Raw genomic sequence first — 18,740 nt, 5'->3', positions numbered from 1 at the left:
TCCCTCCCGTTGCCCGGAAGCCCCCTTCCCGCCAGTTCCCGGTCACCCGAGCAGTCCGGGTCTCCTGAGTGGCCGCCCCGCAGGGGTTTCTCCTTTTGCTTCTCCGACTGGTCCCCCAACCCTCTCTCCTCCTCCGTCCCCAGGCCCAGCCCAGTGGCGGGGCGGGGCGTCTCGGCATTGGGCAGGGAGCCCAGCCGCCGGGCTCTTAGGCGGCCAAGGGCTGCAGACGCTCGACCCCCGCGGTCGGGCCGGGGCGGGCATGGCACCGGGCTTGTGAGCCGAGGAGGGGAGCCAGGATGCCCGGGGGCGCCGGCGCCGCCCGGCTGTGCTTGCTGGCGCTCGCCCTGCAGCCCCTGCGGCCGCTGGCGGTGCAGGAGCCGGGCTGGACGCAAAGTAAGTGCAGGGGCCTGGGGCCGGGGACCCGGCGGTGGGCGGGGTGGCCCAGGACCCGAGCGGGACCGGATCCTGCTCTCCGCGGCCTTGGCCGCCCCGGCCCCGCAGCCTGGGCTTTGTTCCCGCGTCGCGCGACACTGGAGGCAGTGGCGGTCAGGGAACCCAGAGCACGCCGAGAGCCGCCCGCCCCTCGCCGGCTGCCACCCCCTCCCGCGCCGCTCTGTTTTCCGCTCTTCTCTGCTGCTCGCAGCGTCCGCTCTGGTTCTCACGGTCGCTCTTCTCCGTTCCGCGTCCCCCATCTTCTCCAGCTTCTCTGCGCCAGCGCCCCGAGCATCCCGAGCGCCCTGGGGAGCGGCTCCTGGGGCCGCACTCCGGGTCGCGCTTCCGGCCGCTCGCCGGCGGGTGGGAAACGGGCTGCCCCGGGGGCAGTGCGGGCGGTGGCAGGGTAGCTCAGTGAGCATCCCCACCTCGGCACCTCGGAGCTCTGAGTGGCCTGGACCCTCTGCGTGAAGATCCAGGCCGACGCATCCGTGGCACTGTGGGGAAAGCGAAGCTCGCGAAAGAGAAGGGGTTTACGCACGGCCGACCCGCGAGGGAGGTCCGTGCCGCGCGGGAAGCCGGGGCTCGCTCTCCGCACCCCGGCACCTGGCCGCTCCTGTCTCGCCCCTCAGATGCAGCGCAGGGACTGGGGCCCCAAGCTGCTCGGAAGCCGGGTGATGTTGCGCCTGGCTTACAGACGCCGCTGTCTCCAGGGTCCATCCTGAGGGACTGCCCGCCAATTCTGCTTATGGAACGGTCCTTGGGGCGGTGCCCAGGTTCTGTCATTGTCATCCCAGAAAGCGCAGTCTCGGCTGGGCCGCGGACTGGCAGCGCTTACTTCAGACCGCTGCTTGAGGGGACCAACAGTCAGCATTTTCAAAGCAAGCAAGCTTGGCGGGGTGGAGGCAGGGCAGGACACCCCGGCCCATGGAGGGCGAGGAGGTTGTTTTGGCCCGGACCGAGAGAGCTTTAGGGGGATTCTCGGTTCCTCCTGAAAGGGAAACCGAGGAACGGGTCTTCACAGCAAGCCTAGGGATGGTAGCTTTTGTTCCGTGGCCAGAATTTGAGGGGCCCGGGTTCTAGTTATCTTTCCAGAATCTGGCAGGAGGCTTGAGTTAATCTTGTGTAGGAGAAAAGCATGAAGAAAGTCAGGGAAAGTGAGTTACTGCTCCACTGAGTGCCCTCGGAGTCCCCAGGGATCACTAGGTGAGGGAGAGTGGCTGCAGATAAGGCAAAGTGGAAAAGGAGCAAAAGTGCCCACAATCCCTAAGTCCATGGTCGCTATTAATGTTTGGTTTCTTTGTCCCTTTTCTTGTGTTTCTATAAATATATCTTAATAAAATTGGAAATATGCCATAGGTGTAGTTTTGTACTTCAAGCGGTAAGCATTTCCCAAGTCAGTACATTCTCTATACTTGTGATCTTAACAACTCTTAAAATCTATCAAGAAGCTGTGCAAGCAGGCTATTCAAAAGTTAAAATCTCGACTCAAAAATGTGATAAAGATTCGCTCTCTTCATTGATGCGGTAGCCTTCCGGATGGCAGAGCTACTTGAAAAGAGGTTAGGGGAATAGGATGGAGCTCGCCTTGGCCAAAGACCTAAAATCTTGTGGCTAAGTCAGACAGAAATGGCAGTGGTGGGCCAAGGATGTTATTCTTTGTTATCTTTCCACTACACTGAAACAGTTTTCATCTCTGTCCACTAGAAATCTATAGTTAATATGACTTCACAGAGTATGGGCTTTCACTCAGTAGTAAACAAAAAGCCAACGGTGCATTCCCTCAGATAAGCCAGTACCCACGGGAAGTCTGTTAAACAGTACTCCAAATACCACGCTGAAAAAACAGTCTATGCATCTATTTCCAAGGTACAAATTTTTTTTTTCATAAATGTACTATAGGATCCTCCATTGTTCAGCCCTTAGATAATACTTTTGGTATTTTTTACTTGATCACCTATTTCATTTCTTTAAATATTCCATTAAGTATTATATAATTTCTTTTTAGTTGTAAGACTCTAGACTTCATAGAGCCATGAGGGCAGGGACTCTGCCTGTCTTTCTCCCTCAAGAGTATTAAACCCCTAGTGTAGTACTTGGTGTATAGAAAACATGGAAGACATGTGGTAGATCAATAAATGCATTGCTTTGAGTTTTTACCAACTTACTAATGTTCGTCTAGTGAGATTGCTCTTAGGATATATTTTGATTTCAAATACCTATATCAGTAATCTAAAAGGTAAGTCAATAATCAATCATAATCGTAGCATTCTAACAACAGCTACAGCCATCTTTTATATCACTTATTGCATCCAGTGTGATTGATGTGTGTGGTTTAGAAGTAATAGAATTTGGGCTACTCAGATCCAACCCCAGAAGTCCTTTGGATTGATTCTTATGGAGACTGATTTGCTTTGGTCTTAGGAAATTCTCATTTTATTAAGATGGTCTGCAACCAGCGTTTGCAGTCTGCCCTGCCTTGAATGGGGTCCTTCTGTGGTTTTAATTCCCTTTCTTGTACAATAGAAAGGCTACTCCCTATTTCCCCAGGTTGTCATGAGAGTGGAGATCTGGATGGGGAGAGTGGTTTGGGGCATCGGGAGGGAAACACAAATGCAGGCTTGCTGTTGGGAACCTCATGTGAATGTAGCAATGCCTTACAGGTTAGGGAGCAACTTCACACCCTTCTCCAGTAACACTGTGACATGGGCAATGAGCATCATTATCGTCAATGAGAAACTGAGGCTTGCTGGAAGCTGAATCTTCAGAGTATACCCCATTCTACTACTCCATTTCTCTCTGCTGATGTCATTCTAGTCTGAGCACTGTCCCGTCTCATCAGGGCTCCTGCAGGTTTTTTTTCCCCCATAATTTTATTGAGAAATAAATAGCAGTGAAACAGTTTCAAATCGAATTGGTAGGACAGTCCCATTAATTAACACATTGCATACTGCCTTCCTAGTGGTTATTTGTTGTACACGATGCAGCCTTGCCTTCCTGCTTTCCGTTTTCTCCCTCCACCCTCCCCCATTCTCCACTCAACCTGGTACAGATCATATTACTCTGCCTTTAGATGTCCAGTGCCTTCCAGGTCTATTTATAATACAATCCAGACACTTTTCATGGCTTCTGCATTGTCAGACCAGGGCTGTCCTGTTGACTACATTTCTTCCCAGCTTTCTCGCCCATTTACTAGCTCTGCCTTCTGCTTATTCATTAGGCCAAGTTCGCCAAGTCTGCTTCTGCTCAGCATTGCCCCTCCACTCACTCTACCTAGAGTGTGCTTCTCCCAGTCCTTCATGGAGCCTTCTGCTGGGCCGTTAGGTCTTGCTCATGCGTCATCTTTGCTGATCATCTTGTCTCAAAATAGGCACCCTCTGCTGCTTCCTAAAGCCCTATCTTACTTTTTTCAAGGCATTTAGCATCACCTGAAAATGTATGTTGATTTTCTCTCATCACTGAAAGAAAACTTGGCAAGTACTGAGACCTTGTTTGTCCCACTTATAGTCTATCACTAGCCCCTGGAAGAACGTTGCGTTGGTGGCTCATAGTAGGCCCCTAGTGCCTGGAAGCAAGCAGGTCGTGGGATGATCCTGTGGGCAGTTCTTGCCAGAGACAGTAGTTGTCGCAGAAGGTACGGGTGTAGTTTGGTCAGGAGTGGAGGTCTGGGATGACCATGGTGTATGTTTTGTATTGGCAGGAGGAAGTGAGGAAGGCAGTCCCCAGCCACAGCATGAACTCATAATACCTCAGTGGAAGACTGCAGAAAGCCCTGTGAGTGAAAAGGTAAGACCCACGATGCCCTTTTCAGAGGCCAGAATAAGACCCAAGATGCCCTTTTCAGAGGCCAGAATTGACAACTGGAATTTGTGAGAACTGACTCTCCCTTTCCTGGCTTTTCCAGAGGCCCAGATGTCTCTGGTAGTTCTGTTTCTAGCTTGTTCTACCCTCTTCGGTTGGTTTTGGGTATCCCAGGTGGGCTTTCCTTCAATGTATGAACATCTAGAATTTATTTCCAAATGTTGAGAAAATGAAAATGCATGTTAATCCAGGTGCAGACTAATTACAAATGTGATGGTATCACAAAAATCAGTTTGATTGGAATTTATTAAATATTGTCTTTAATATCAATACATGCTTTGTTTTATTGTTAGGATAATGTATTTGGAGACAGAAAGGATAATCTAAACTATCTTTAACATATCTCAAAATCCTATATACTTCTTGGGCCAGAACACCAGAAAAATGCACAGACTTTTTACCAATGAACTAAAAACATTCTGTTATTGTAGTAAGAAGCTGTGCGTGACTAGGATTTTCTTTCTAGTTCTTCTTTTCACTGCTCAAGTGAGGCTAGAAAAGGAGAAGCGATTGTTGGCATGCTCTGTGACCTTCTACTTTCTAAATAACTGGAGTTTTTTATTATTCATTTATAAAATAGGTCTTAGAGGGAATCAGGATGAAGACAGCTGTGGAGAAGGGCTGGTTTCAAAGGTCTCTTTGGGTTCAAATGGCCTGTGATTTATTGGCTACATATAGGAGCAAGATTATAGCAGGAGATATGTCAAGAGACACTAAAGATAGCGTGACCATTGAGCCTGGAAAGATGAATAGAGGAGAAATGCTCAGAATTCTTTAAGATAAGAGTAATGCAGACAAATCCCCAACTAATCCAACTTGGGTTTACAAAGGGAGCCTACAGAGAAAATTGCAGGAGAGAGAAAGAAAGGGAGATTTTCTTGTGAAGACAATAAATACATGGAACTCACTTTATTAAGGGAAGGCTGAAAATAACTTCAGGAAAAGTCTAGAAAGATTAATAGATGGCCATCCCAAAGCAGATTATTTTTGAGAATTAGATCTTGGATATCTTAACTTATCATTATTGCCTGAAGAATGGATCTGGTACTTTTAATAGAGGCTTCTTTGTTCCCTCCAGATGTGGCATCCTCAGGAAGGGCCCGAGAAACAAAGCAGAGGACTAGATCCTGTCTTTGTTCCTAGTAATTGTCTGCTCTGCTTAGAGCATAGGTCATTGTATTCTGTAGGGGTACTCAGCACAGTGCCTGGCACCATAAATATTTGGAGAGAGAGAGAGAGAGAGAGAGAGAGAGAGAGAGAGAGAGAGAGATGGAATTCACATGTATGTAATGAATTCATTTACTAAATATGAATTAGACACAACATATTAAATATTGGGCTTTAAGGAAATGAAAAGATACAAGACAGATTTCCAATAACTTATGGAACTATTTATTTAACCTAGTCCAAGAGAGAAAAGGCTTTTCACCCTTTCCAGGGGATGCATGGGCAGTGGGTTACCCCTTCCTAGGCCAGAGTTGGAGTTATAAGAGAAAGCTGCCAAGTAGAACTGGAAGGTCTCTAGACCCTTAAAATGCATGTTAGCTTTTTATTTGTATTGTCACCTGGAAGCAAGGCATGTGTGTCTTACTTTAAATAAGAGTCTGATCATCTTTTAGAACAGAGATAATTGCTCATGTACAAAGTGGCAGAATTAGTATTCATGTTGCAACCGTGTCCCTCAGGGGGCTGGCTGACAGCACTTGGATATGAGGGCTGGCACCTGGCCGCCTGCCCCTTAGGTAAGGGCATTGCTACAGCTCCGCTGTGTGCTTTTTCGAGATGCCCTTGGAGCTATGTCCTGAGTGCTTGGTACGCCTGGGCAAGGCCCTTGCTCCAGACCTCCTCTGAATAAAGTACAAAGGACCTGTGATTAGAATAGGTATTGGTAGTGCTGCAGAGCTAAAGCCGGGTATCCGAAACCAAACTCCTAGTGACAGTGACGGCGAAACTGTCTCACCAGCATTGTGCTAGGATGGCTTTGGAATGCCTTCTGAGTACTGGGGAACAGGGCCAGGTAGGGAGCGGGCAGGTTCTGCCCAGGAGCACCTGGTTGGGAAGCTGAGGTCAGAAGTCTCAGCGATGCTCAGGCCCTGGTGAGTGAGGCCAGCAGCAAGTAAGAAAAGGCATATGCTTAGGAAAGCTGTCCTGGCAGGGATGGCGGAGCAGGTGACCCCCTCCCCACAGCGGCAGAGCCATCTATGGGTGAGCTTTGAAGTCAGCCTTGAAAACAGTCCTGCTGCTCCACCCAGCAGGACGTCTATGGACTGAAAGGGTTTTAAGCACATGTCAGTTCCTTGGTTCCCAGTTAGAGAAATCTTATTTAACACACACCCAAGAATCTGGGCTGTTTTAAATTTGTCAATGCTCTAGGGTGAATCACGGCTTCCTTTACAGAAGTTTGACAGCTTTGACTTAAATTAACAAAGTGTGTGGGCTTATCATGAATTGGCTTTTAAATTTATTTGAAAGTTTCCACAGTAATAAAGTAAAAAGAGATAAAGGTCCTTTTCATACACGATAAAAAGCAATTACAAAAATCTAGAAAGATGTGTAAAACAAGATGCAATTAATTTATATTCTACTATCCAGAGTAACTATGTAACACTGAGTTTATTTCTTTGTACATTTTCCCCTTTAAATACAAAAATACAGTGTCATATTTTGTGTTTTCATTATCTAATATATACCTAATTATTTACTGGAGTAGAGGATCTTGTCATGTAGTTCAGGCTGGCCTTGAGCTCACTGTTTAGCCCAGGCTGGCCTTACACTCGTGGCAATCCTCCTGCCTCAGCCTTCCAAGTACTGGGATTATAGGTGTGGGCCACCATGCCCATTTTATCTAATATTTATTGTGTCTATTTTCTCAATCATTTAAAGTCAGTATTTTTAATGACTATCTAGTATTCTGTCATATAAATGAATCATGGCTTAATCATTGTTTTTTGGGGGGCATTTAGGTTTTGTTTCATTATTTGTTATTGTAAGTAATATCTTCTGTGTCCCAATCTCTGCCTATACTTCTATTTGTTCCTTTCAATCTTTTCTTAAATTTTGCACTGGGATTTGAACTCAGGGCCTTGAGCTTGCCAGTCCAGTGCTGCACGACTGAGCTATGTCCCTGACTCTTCTTCAGTCCTAGGTCAAATGGTCCAAACATTTAAAGACTCCTGCTCTGTACAATCAAAAGTATTTTTTCAGAAAATTGGTTTCAATTTACATTATCAGGTAGTGGGGCTGGTGAGATAACTCAGTGGACTAAAACGCCTGCTTAGGCAAGCTTAAGCAAGTACAGGAACCACAGTTCGGTCCCCTGCACCACATGCTGCGCCAGCCCCACCCCCAGGGCAGGCTGGGCTGGCCACAGAGTCCCAGCATAGTGCTGCATGCCTGTAATCCCAGTGCTGGGGAGGCTGAAGGTAGGAGGATCACCATGAGTCTGAGCTGCGTAGTGAGACCCTGCAACAACCAAAATCATTAACAATAAATAAATAAGATAAATTGTCAGATAGGGAGTAAGGGTGCCCATTTTACAGTATGCTCCATTGCATTCTGACTTAGGGTTTTAAATCATCTGCATCTCTTCGACTGTATTGAAGGTGTCTCCTTTATGTGGCTGCATTTCGGAGGACGGGGCAGATGACTTACCTGTGATGGTGAGCGTGCTTCTCACGCTCACTGCTCGTTCCTGCATCTTAAATGCTCTTCTGGGGGACGGTCACACCTGTGGCCTCTAGCGAACTGCTTGGGTATAAAGCAGATCTACTTTGGGGCATCTGAATCCTCAGTTTGAGATGCCTGTTGTTGCCAACTCTGAGCTGATGGGGTTTCCAAATTCAAAGCCAAAATAAAATAAAATCCTACCATCAAGAGAGTCCACCAACGTGCTCTGGGTGTGACAAGGCACAGGGGTGCGCTGTGTCCATTCATTGTCTCATTTAATCCTTGTGAAATCCTCATAAGGTGCTTATTATTATCTCTTTATTATAAAGGAGGAAACGAAGGTGTAGTGAGGGTTGGTAGCACGTCCAGCATCACAAAGGGCAGGTGTCAGAGCTGGTCCTTGAACCCAGGCTGACTCCTGGGAAATTTACTGCTGGAAGTCACATCTTCCTGCTTCCCTTGATCAGGCTGCAGGTCTGCACTTCCCCCGCACCTCAGCCTGGAGTTCCTTTGCTTTGCTTCTCAGGAGAAAGCAGATGGGGGAAGGATTGGGGTCAGTCTAGGACGGAGGCCATCCGGGCCTGGGCTGGAAATGCAATTGACCTTTTCTTGCTTCCTTCCTGTGGGTCCCTGCTAGGTCCCATGCCCGTCCTTGGGAGCCTCGGTCCCTGCCTTTAGGAACTGACTTTGTTTTCTTGTTGCATTTAGCATCCCAGCAAGGCTGAGCTCCGGGTAACAGCTGAGGGGCAAGAACTGATCCTGGACCTGGAGAAAAACCAGTAAGTGGATTCCTTTGTCTGAGCTGAAAACTGTTAACGTCTCTGTTAGTGCTGGACACAGGCAGGTGTTGCTGTTTGGAAGGAAGCCTTCAGTGGAGTGATTCCAAGCTCTCAATCCATGGTCCCTTTGAGGGAGTATCCTGCAAAGAGGGAGTTTTTCCACAGTCTCTTATTTGCTGGCAAACAACTGGGCAGCCTCACATCTTGCTTACGTTACCCTGGGCTGCATTTCCGGTGCCTCTTGGAGCTCACAGCAGCGCACAGCTGGGTATGTGCATGTGTGAGGTTAGGGCGCCAAGAGCCTGAAAGCAGCTGGCTTACTGCTCTGGCCCAGCACAGGGTAGGAAGTGAAAGCGATTAGAGGACAAGGGCGGAGAGGAGAGAGGCAAGCAGAGTGAGCCTAGTTGCTCTGTCTGGCTGTGGTCCGCTAAAGCCAAGATTTTACCAAAAGGGCATTTTTAGGGGTCTCCTGGCTTCAGTGGGTCCAACTCCGCCATCTTAATCTCATACATCTTGGGCAGTGGTCTGGCTCAGAGATGCCTCCACATTGATTTGCTACCCAGTGTGGCCGTGCCTTGGTTCATGTCACGGGGAGGTAGTAGACACAATGCAAGGCAATGCCTGTTGCTCATTCTTCAGCCATTCCTGGCTGCCTGGTTGGTAAGGAGCTCTTCTTGCTTGGCCGAGGGACTCTACTAAACGCTTCTGTCTCCCACATAGATGTCACAGAGAAGGGTGCATGGCTTGGCGAGCTGCCCGTCTGCTCTTGGCAGATCCGAAGCCCCCGGACGTGGATGAGTAATGAGATACAACACTGTCGAGAAAGGGACAGGGCAGGGCCTTCCCATGTCCGGAGGGATGGGAATGGCGCGCGGCTTGGGTGAAAGCAGGACTATCACTTATTCCAAATTTGGGCTCTTTGCACACTGGCGAAGGAGGACAGTGGGGTCCCTGGGGTAGTAAGGTGGAGCTCAGGAGCTGGTGCCTGCAGGGGCTTTGTTTCTACCTTTCCTCTTGGGCTGGTACAGTGGATGGCAGCCTTCGGAAGCAGAAGGACAGGCACTGCTGGCATTTCTCTCCTCTCCTCCAGAACGAAACCTGCCTTTTCCTGCTTTCCTGAAAAAAATTCTATTTCCTAGAGCCAACCTGGCTGACCATGTCCTCAGAGGGTGCAGGCTCTCCTCAAGCTGGCTGCTTCTTTGGGGTTTTTTCCTGTGGGCCTTGAGGAATCTGCTCTTGACAGCCTCTCTCAGGGGCCTGCTTTAGAATCTCAGCCTTGAGCTCTGTTGAAACGTTCCGTTGCCACCTGGGTCTGCTTTGCCTTTCTATGCCTTGGCTGGAGGCCCAGGCTGTGAGCCTCTTCTGGTTAGCCCAGCCATGACGTGGGTGTTATTAGGGGCAAGCCCTCAGAGACTGATCTCAGGACCTGAGCCTCTGTCCTTCCATCCAGCTTTAGAGCTTTTCCCAGAGCTCATTGGACCTTAGAGTAGGAAGAGGCCTTAGAAAACACTGACTGCAATAGGGTTATGCACACGTGCAGAAACTGACTCACGGGGGGATAGCCACTCGGATGAGGTCACACAGCAAGAAATCAAGACAGATGAGACTGGGATTATGTGTATTCCTGACTGAGGGCTGCAGTTACAGACTAGTTGTGAAGCCTGAGTGAAGTGGTGTAAAGGAAGAGCTTACAGGGCCCATGGTGAATGGGCCACCACTGATGTGACTTTTATGGCCCTGCACCCCACGGATGCTGCCCGAATAGACCCCCCTTTGTTTCACAGGAGCCGTATGGTTTCTGGCCCCCTTGAGTCAGCAGAAGGAGGGAGACCCGACAAACACAGAAGCTGCAGAATGACCTCACCAGGTGTCCTTGGGGACAGCTTCCTGCTATTTTCATCCAAGCTGGACTGTGTTGTTTTTGAACAAGTGTTAGCGAGCGGAACTCTAGCTGCACATCACTTCCTCGAATGTTTATTTCCCAGAGGCCTCTCATTCATGCTGCGTGTGACCTCAGATCCAGAGCAGCCCTGGAGTGGGGCGATGCTCTTCTGATCTTTCAAGTCCTTGTGTTAAGGTTTCTGTAATCGGGTGATATCTGGGGAGAGGGGCGCTGGCGTCTGCCGCGTGATTTCTCGGACTCTGGTTCTTAACCTCCTCCACGGATTCATTCATACTTTTTCTGTTCTGCACATTTGTAACATGCCGGGCACCAGCGTAGGTATTAGGAGCAGAGCTCTGAGCGAAGCAGCTTTTCCTTTAGGGCTCTTACATTTAGTCCCAAGCAAGCTTTTGGAAGGAGCAGAGGGCCAGGGAGCGGGCAGTGCAGAGGGGAGCCTGGGTGGCAAGTGGTGGCCAGGGAAGGCCTTGCTGGTGTGCTATTTGCGTTGAGCGCTGAAGAAGTGAGCCATGTGGACAGCCGAGAGGGATCCCTGGGAGAGGAGGGAACAGCCCCGCCCAAGGGCCGTAGCTTAGGGAGGTGCCTATGCCTTTCCACCCCGGGCCCCTTTCCTCCACGTCCTGGATCCTCGGATCTTCCAGAAGCAATGGGCAAGAAGGTTCTGGGACTCCGTGGGGGCGGGGGAGGCCTTCTGGGGCGAGTATTTTAAGGTTTTCATCATCCTGAGGTGTCTGGCTTTCTCCCATCAAATCAAAGCCCGTGTGCAAATTAATGCCTGCCCCAGAATAGCAGCGAGCAGGCCTGCAATGGAATTCACACTTGGAGGCATAACTGCCAAGAATGGTGAGGCTGGAGGAGCACACGACAGGCCAGGAAAGGGGCTTGCTAGAGGGCCTCTGCAGGGGCGCAGCCTCGGTTGAGCAGCAGGGAAGCCTTGTCCCTGCTTGAAGTAGCTCAGGACAAACCTCAGGCATCACTATGAGACGCACTCCCTCCGCTTGCTGAGTGCAGCTGAGAAAGAAACGACGGCCTACGGTTCCTCTGAGTTTGCCTTTACGTGCGACAGTCCCAGCGCTGGGCTGCATATACCCGCTACGTGCCCCCCAAAGCCTCAGGTTCCGCGCCAGTGGCACAGTTAAGAGTCCTGTGTCCTAGAACGACGGAGAGGACGACACAGAGGGCGCCGCCAGGGAACGCTCCTCGTGCTTGGCTCGTCTCCCGTGTCTAGCAACCAGCAAACACCATCAGTTTTTGCTCGTTGTTTTTAAATTACAAAAGCAGTGCACACTCATTGCAAACCGCGCAGCAATGCCAAATAAATGAAAGAATGAAAACTTCCGCCCACAGGAGAAGCCATTGTTAACTACTCGGTGGGCAGAAGCTTTCCTAAGCGTGTGGATATGTCTGCGCACGGAGCGCATACACACAGTGCTATTTTAAATAAGGAAAGGGAAGCAGAAAGGAGATTAAAGCAGGCTTGCTGTGCGACGGCTTGCTCTTCTTAGGTTACACTGACATAATGAAGATAACACTTGGCTCTATTAAACCGTACATGACACTGTTTATTACACTGTTTAACATTTATGAGATATGTATACACAATTTGTACATGTGGGTGTGTAGTGCCCTTGAGAGAAACTTACCTGTGACTGAGGCATGTGTAGTATGGTGGGTGTAGCCCTGAGCTCAGAGACATCAGCCTTTCTGGGCCTCAACTTTCTCACCTATGAAATGGGCTTTTGTCTCAGGCTTGAAGAGCTCTTTTCCCTTCATGATCTGTTTATGAAACAGCATGTAGGTTAGAAAATAGAAAAGAACTCTCTGCCTCGGGGTGTTTGTTACAGTTGCGCAGACTTCCCTGCAGTACTGGGCCTGGAATAAAGGCAAATGGAGCCCCAAACTGTGGGAGTTTGAACTCGCTGATGAGCCGCTCCCTCGGGACTCTGCTGTTCAGACATGAAGGAACGCGTGGAGGGAAATTATAGGGCAGAAATTATACGCTGCTATTTCCACAGCCCACCATTTTGGAACAAAAGCCATAATACTCTTTCTCTGAGCAGTCTCTCTGTGCTCTGAGGCCTGCCTCATCTGCCCAGGGAACATGTCTGATGAAAGCTTGATTGCTGAAATCAGATGCCATCTTCCTTGGTTGCTGGCATCCAGGAAGATAACATCTCTAGGGGTGCACGTGTCCTTGCACCCCCTTCCTCCTCCTTCCCTGAGGAGAGGGCGCACGGACCCAGTCATCCTGCTTCCAGAATGTCTTCTGGCCACACGAATAGTCAGGAGGGGCACTGTGTCACAGGTCACCTTCAAAAGCCAGCAGGCAGCGCAGTGGGTGGGCACCTCGCCCACAGGACCTGGGGCCATGCACTTCTCTGTATCCATCTCCAAGCTGCATTCTGGGATTCTGAACCCGGTAGCCTGGCGTCCGTCCTTGAGTCCAGAGGTCGGTGAGACTGAAGCTTTGGTGTAAGGAAGGGAGCACTGTGCCTCGGTCTTCATTCATTCTGTGTCTTCCCAGTGAGGCAGAGGCTCTATTTGCTCAAGTCTAGCTAATCAGAATGAGTGATTGTTTTCTTTCCCGAGCCTCCTGGGGAGTATTCATTGTTGAGGCATAGTTAGACATTTGGAATTTCTCAGATTTTAATAACCACTGGGGGGGCTGGGGAGATGGCTCAGTGGAATAAGTGCTTCCCTGGCAAGTGCAAGGGCCTGAGTTCAATCCCTGGTTCTGCAAAACAAACAAACAAACAAACAACCCTACCAATTTAATCTCTATATCTCAGAGGCATTCTAGGAAAGGAATGTTGTCCTAGAAATAAAGCTACGGTCTGGAAAATTCACAGCCACTCACTCTTTTTTTTTTTTTTTTTTTTTCAGAACCGGGGATTGAACTCAGGCCCTTGCGCTTGCCAGGGAAGCGCTTATTCCACTGAGCCATCTCCCCAGCCACACTCTTTTTAGAGGGATTTTAATATCTAGTTTTCACCTTTCCATTCATGTGATTTGGATTATATGTTGCTAGAGGAACTGGGTGGGATGGAATCATCGAACAGGAATGCTTTCCACCATAGCCAGGATGGGTGAGGTACCATCTCTTCTCACCCCTCTCTTACAGGAAGATCTGGGAGAAACACATAGCTGATGTGGAACAAAACCCTGAACACCACTCAGGCCAGAGAGTCTCCCACCTCCTCTCACCCCCAGCTTCCTCTTGGGTCAGGAGTAGACTTTAGAATATTATCTAGGATAAATGATGGCTCTTTTGATACTTTTTTTCAGGAGTTTCATTTATCAGTGGCAAAAGTCAATTTCCTGCATTCAAGTGGAGCTTAGGAAGGCTTAGATGGTGTCCTGGTGCTCTGAGTGGAGCATGCTTCACTGTGTTGCATCCGAGTGAATCACGGGCATGTGGATTACATTTCACTTAGGATACACATGCTTTAAGAAATTAAAGGATATCCTCCTTTAACCAAGAATTTGGCAGACCTGAAGTATTCATAATGTTTTTCCAAACACTGAACACAGCTGGGCTCCTCACTCCTTGTAGCTAACATGGTCTAACCCAGGGGGACTGGTGCAGAGGAAACAGTTGGATGCATGGGTGGGGACACCAGGGTTGGACGAGTGCTGCCCATGGGAGTCTCAATATTTCTTCAGATTCTTTTTTTTTTTTTTTTTTTAAAGCATCAGCAGTGGAATTAACCCTGCTTCATAGAAGGCAGTGAGGACATGAATGAATTTCAATTTCAATGGCTGTGCTGGGCCCCTTTCCTTAGAGAGTTCTGATGATTCCGTTTGAAATGTAGTTTCCAGCTGTGGTTTTGTAGACTGAGATTTATTTCATTTACATTTCTTATGCTGTGCAGATCCTGGAGTTGCAGAACTGATGGCTTGCCGGACAGTCTGAGGCGATCCTTGTGTAAGCCAAGTTCTCGAGCACACCACTACATAATCAGGGTCTCTAATTACAACGGACTGTTCATGTGTCCTTCGAATTCATATGTTGAAATCCTAAGCCCTAAGGTAACAGCATGAGGGGGGTGGGGCTTTAGGGATGTGATTAGTTGATACAGGTCCTGACCTCCTGAATAGGACTAAGGGTCTTTGTAAGAGACCCAGGAGTCAGGCCACCCCTCCTGGCCTGGGAAGACACAGCTAGAAGAAACATGCAGGAAGCATTAAGTAAGTGCTCGCCAGACCCCAGAGCTGCTCATGTGCTGGTCTTGGACTTCTCAGCCTTTAGTACTATGAGAAATTCATTTCTATTGTTGTTTATAAGCCACTCGGTATATGGCATTTTGTTGCCACAGCCTGAATGGACGAAGGAGCGTTATTTCTAAATCACTGGAAACACAGTGTCCCTTTCTTAAGGTCTGTCGTTTCAGCTCACTCTTGGTAATTAGGAGGGGTGCTCCAAAGGGCTGCAGCTCTGCTGTTGGCCCGAGTAAGCATAAGAGGGCATCCACAATGCAAATAACCTGGGTGTGTCGGTTGCGAGGCTGCGGCCAAGAAGCCCCCCACACCCTGGCTTGTAGAGTGGACCAGGCATGGGCTTGGCTCCTGCAGAGACCCAGATTCAGTTCCAGGCCCTGACACCTCCTGGGTATGTGGTCTTGGCAGCTGCTTATCTTCTGAGTTTTACTTCTTCATCTGATTCATACTTCTCAATGATTCATAATACATTTGATTCATGATAAGCCACAGTGGCTTATCTGATTCATAATCATACTCAGAAGTGAGTGTTTGTGGACACCTGGCCCCTATGAGGAGACTTCCCTCAGCATGTCTTAGTTAATCCTTATCCTACCCTTTGGAAGGAATATTGCTATTATCCACAGTTTATAAATGAGAAAACTTAAGCTTGAAGAGTAACTTACCCAGTATCAGGCAAAGCCAGGAGTTGAACTCAGGTCTGCTTGCCAATTACATTATACTCTCATGCAGAATGTAGGGGCATGAATGCCTTCACTTAGGGTCTTGTAGGCTGGAAAATCACCTCCTTTCCTCCAGAATGTCTACATCCTAATCTCAGAACATATGACAATGTTGCCTTATATGCAAAAGAAATTTTTGTCGGTGTTATTAAGTTAGAGGTCTCCCCATGGGAAGGTTATTCTTGACTAGGCGGGGAGCCTCTGAATGAAATTACAACAGGCAGAGGGAGACTTGGCCACAGAAGGAGGGCAGGTGAGTGGTCACAACAGCAGAGAATGGGAGATGTAGCTACAAGCCAAGTAGAGCTGGCAGCCACCAGTCCTGGGAGAGAGGAGAGCAGATTCCCCCGGAGGGTGTGACCCTGCTGACACCTTGATGTTGGTTCCATAAATACTGCTTTTATTTTTCTGGCCTCCCTAGCTGTGAAGAAAAAAATCCTTTTGTTGTTTGATTTGCCAAGCTTGTGGTATTAATTACAGCAAAGCCCAGAAACAAACGGGCTTTGTGGCTTAGGTGTAATTTATTAGAGTGTGCTTGGTGTGATGTCTGGCATGTTGCAATTGGGTTTTCAGTATGTGGTGACTTTTGTTAAGGTAAAGTCGAGAACAAGTGCTTTCTGAAGTGTCTTGGTGATGCAAGGCATGACAAGAAAAAACACTTTGAGGAACAATCTGCACGGTTATTGCTTATCAACATTTCTTAAGTTCTGCTTATGTTCTTTGATGACCATTCTGCCCTCGGGGAACTTCTGGCTGAGGATAGCTTAGGCTGATGATCAGATATTAATAACAATGACAATAATGAAGACACCAGAATGTAGCAGATGTCTATATCTCAGACCCCCTGCTCCAGTCTGTGTGAGTTTAGCTAACTGGATCATCACAAGCATCCCATGAGGTCCAGATACCTGGAGTAGCCTTATCTGACAGCCAGCTTCCCTGATGCCTGGGACAGCTGAACTTAGTCTGCGGCATCTGGCTAGAAAAGGCAGAGCCAGGATGGGAAGCGAGGTCTGTTTGGTTCCAGACTCCAAGACTCTTAACCAGGAAATGAGGTTGTATCTCAGATGCCCTCTCGTGGCTCAGCATTCTTTGGGCTCGTCATGACTTCACCGTTATTGGACCATTCTTCTCCTCTTTCCTTCTACCTTCCCTAACGTTGGGTAACACAGCAGCCGTTTCCCAGGCTGTTCTGGGTGTTCAGCAAGGCGATGTTCTTAAGCATACAGCACCGTTGCACCGGAGAGCGTAATGAATAGCCGCTGTTATTTATATTTTGTAGGATCGGAAAAACATTTTAGCATGATGTAATAGGGAATTCCCCTGAGTTGGTTTCCAGATGTAATTAAGAAGAATTGACCTTAAAACCCGTTGCCCCAGGGAGGAAACTCGCTGCTGCTCTGAAGCCCTACCCCTTCATCCTGACTGCATCTCCAGAAGGCCCTGCACGGCGCTGTCCAGTTGGCCAAACTGCACCTCTTGCCTATGCCTGCAGAGCCTGACCCCGGCCCTCCCTTGGCAGGCCTGAACTATCGGATAAGGAGGTCAGGATTGGCTCCCTGGCTCCTGCTCTATCTCCTTACAGAGACCCAGAGCGGGGCTGCCTGCACGGCCAGGAAGGATGTCCATGGCTTCTTTTGTCTTCAGCTTATTTCTTCTGGCTGCCCTTCAGCAGGAGCCCAGGGTACAATGAATGGGAGGAAGCTGTCAACTGCCCTGGTGGCCTCAGAGCTAAGGGAAGCTGGGGGCTAGGAAGCAGTCCTGTCTGGGTGGTTGTTGGGTTGAAGATCCCTTTATCATCAGCTGTTTACCTTAAGATAACAATAGCTAAGATCCCAGACCGAACCCTTACCATGAGCTAAATGTTTTACATATAATTTTTAGAAAACTGCTATGCACATTTACCCAAATAGAGATGCTTTGCTATGGGTTTAAATTACTCAAACTCTTCATTTTTTTCCTCTTAGAAAGATTGCAGAGACACTATCCAAAGACTTCAAAAAATTTTGTGCAACAACTTTTTGTAATGTTTGATAATCTTCATAATAATTCTGTAGAAAAAATTACATTTTTAAAACAAATGAGCTCATAGTATGTGCACTATTCTTAGTACTCTACTTGCTTTTTTAAAATTAATTTGTCTTTAGTATCTTTACAAATTAGGACATTTATAGTCCTGCTTCTGTTTTGAGAATGGTAAAACCTATTGAATGAATGGATCAGTTTATTGATTTCCCCATTAATGGACAATTAGGTTTTTGATTTCTTGTTTTTATAAATAATGTTGTAGTGATAGGTTTATGTAGCATCTTTAAACAGATTTCCAAATGTTTTTGTAAGCTTGATATATGTTAAATCATATAGCATATACATTTAAAATATTTTAAAATTTTGAAAAATTGTACCTCTCACTCTACAGGGGATTCCCAAAAGCAGTAACAGTTTATATGGTAGAATATGAGATTATATTGTGACTACATTTCCATATACATTTATCATAGCATTAAATGGCTGTATGATGTTACTTTGTTTATATATGCCATGATTAACTCTTAAAACTTCTTATAATAGAAAATTATCCGATGTACACATTAATGAGAATATAGTGAATGTCTGTACATACATTACCTAGATTCAGCAATAACCGGCACGCTGTGATTCACTTCATCATCCCTTGTTCATGGGCACCGAGATTGCTTCTAATGCTTCTTCAACAATTTCTAGACAGTGCTGGACTGAATATGCTTGTGCTTGTCGGGAGGGTCTTGTAGAGCGTTACCTGATAGACATGAATCACGGGCTCAGAGCGAATCCGCAACTAGTCCTTGTGCGTACAACGGGAAATTGCCTCTGGACTTTCAGGGTTATATGCACCAACCTTGTTGAGGCGTCCTGTTTTCACAGTCTTCTCTGTCGATTAATTGTTGAGCTTGAGCAGACTCTCTCTTTTTCTTTCTATTTTAAAGAGAACAAAATGAAACAAAATTTCAAAGCAAAATAATAGGAAGGATACAATGCAATACACTGCATATTGTTATCTTTAAATTAATTACTTGGAGTTCAAGATATCAGTATCTAATTGTCCAAACAATATTAGCACAAACCTTTCTTTTCAATGAACTAAGAGAAGTTAGTGGTATAATTAGCTTAGCTATCATATAT

At 47.6% G+C, this 18,740-nt stretch overlaps 1 protein-coding gene across 1 annotated transcript in view; it reads left to right on the top strand.

Moving 5' to 3' along the window:
* Nucleotides 1-202: 202 nt before the first annotated feature.
* Nucleotides 203-18,740, top strand: part of Adam19 (ADAM metallopeptidase domain 19) — a 97,361-nt gene continuing 78,823 nt past the window's right edge. Inside the window, exons 1-3 of the mRNA XM_023713135.1 lie at nt 203-393; nt 4,133-4,218; nt 8,668-8,738. Coding sequence (XP_023568903.1) covers nt 297-393; nt 4,133-4,218; nt 8,668-8,738 — 254 coding nt within the window. The 5' untranslated portion in view covers nt 203-296. The remainder of the gene's footprint in view (nt 394-4,132; nt 4,219-8,667; nt 8,739-18,740) is intronic.

Source organism: Octodon degus, unplaced genomic scaffold (genome assembly GCF_000260255.1).
Source record: "Octodon degus isolate 3935 unplaced genomic scaffold, OctDeg1.0 scaffold00029, whole genome shotgun sequence".
NCBI classification, from domain to species: Eukaryota; Metazoa; Chordata; class Mammalia; order Rodentia; family Octodontidae; genus Octodon; species Octodon degus.
This window is presented reverse-complemented; position numbering and strand designations above follow the sequence as displayed.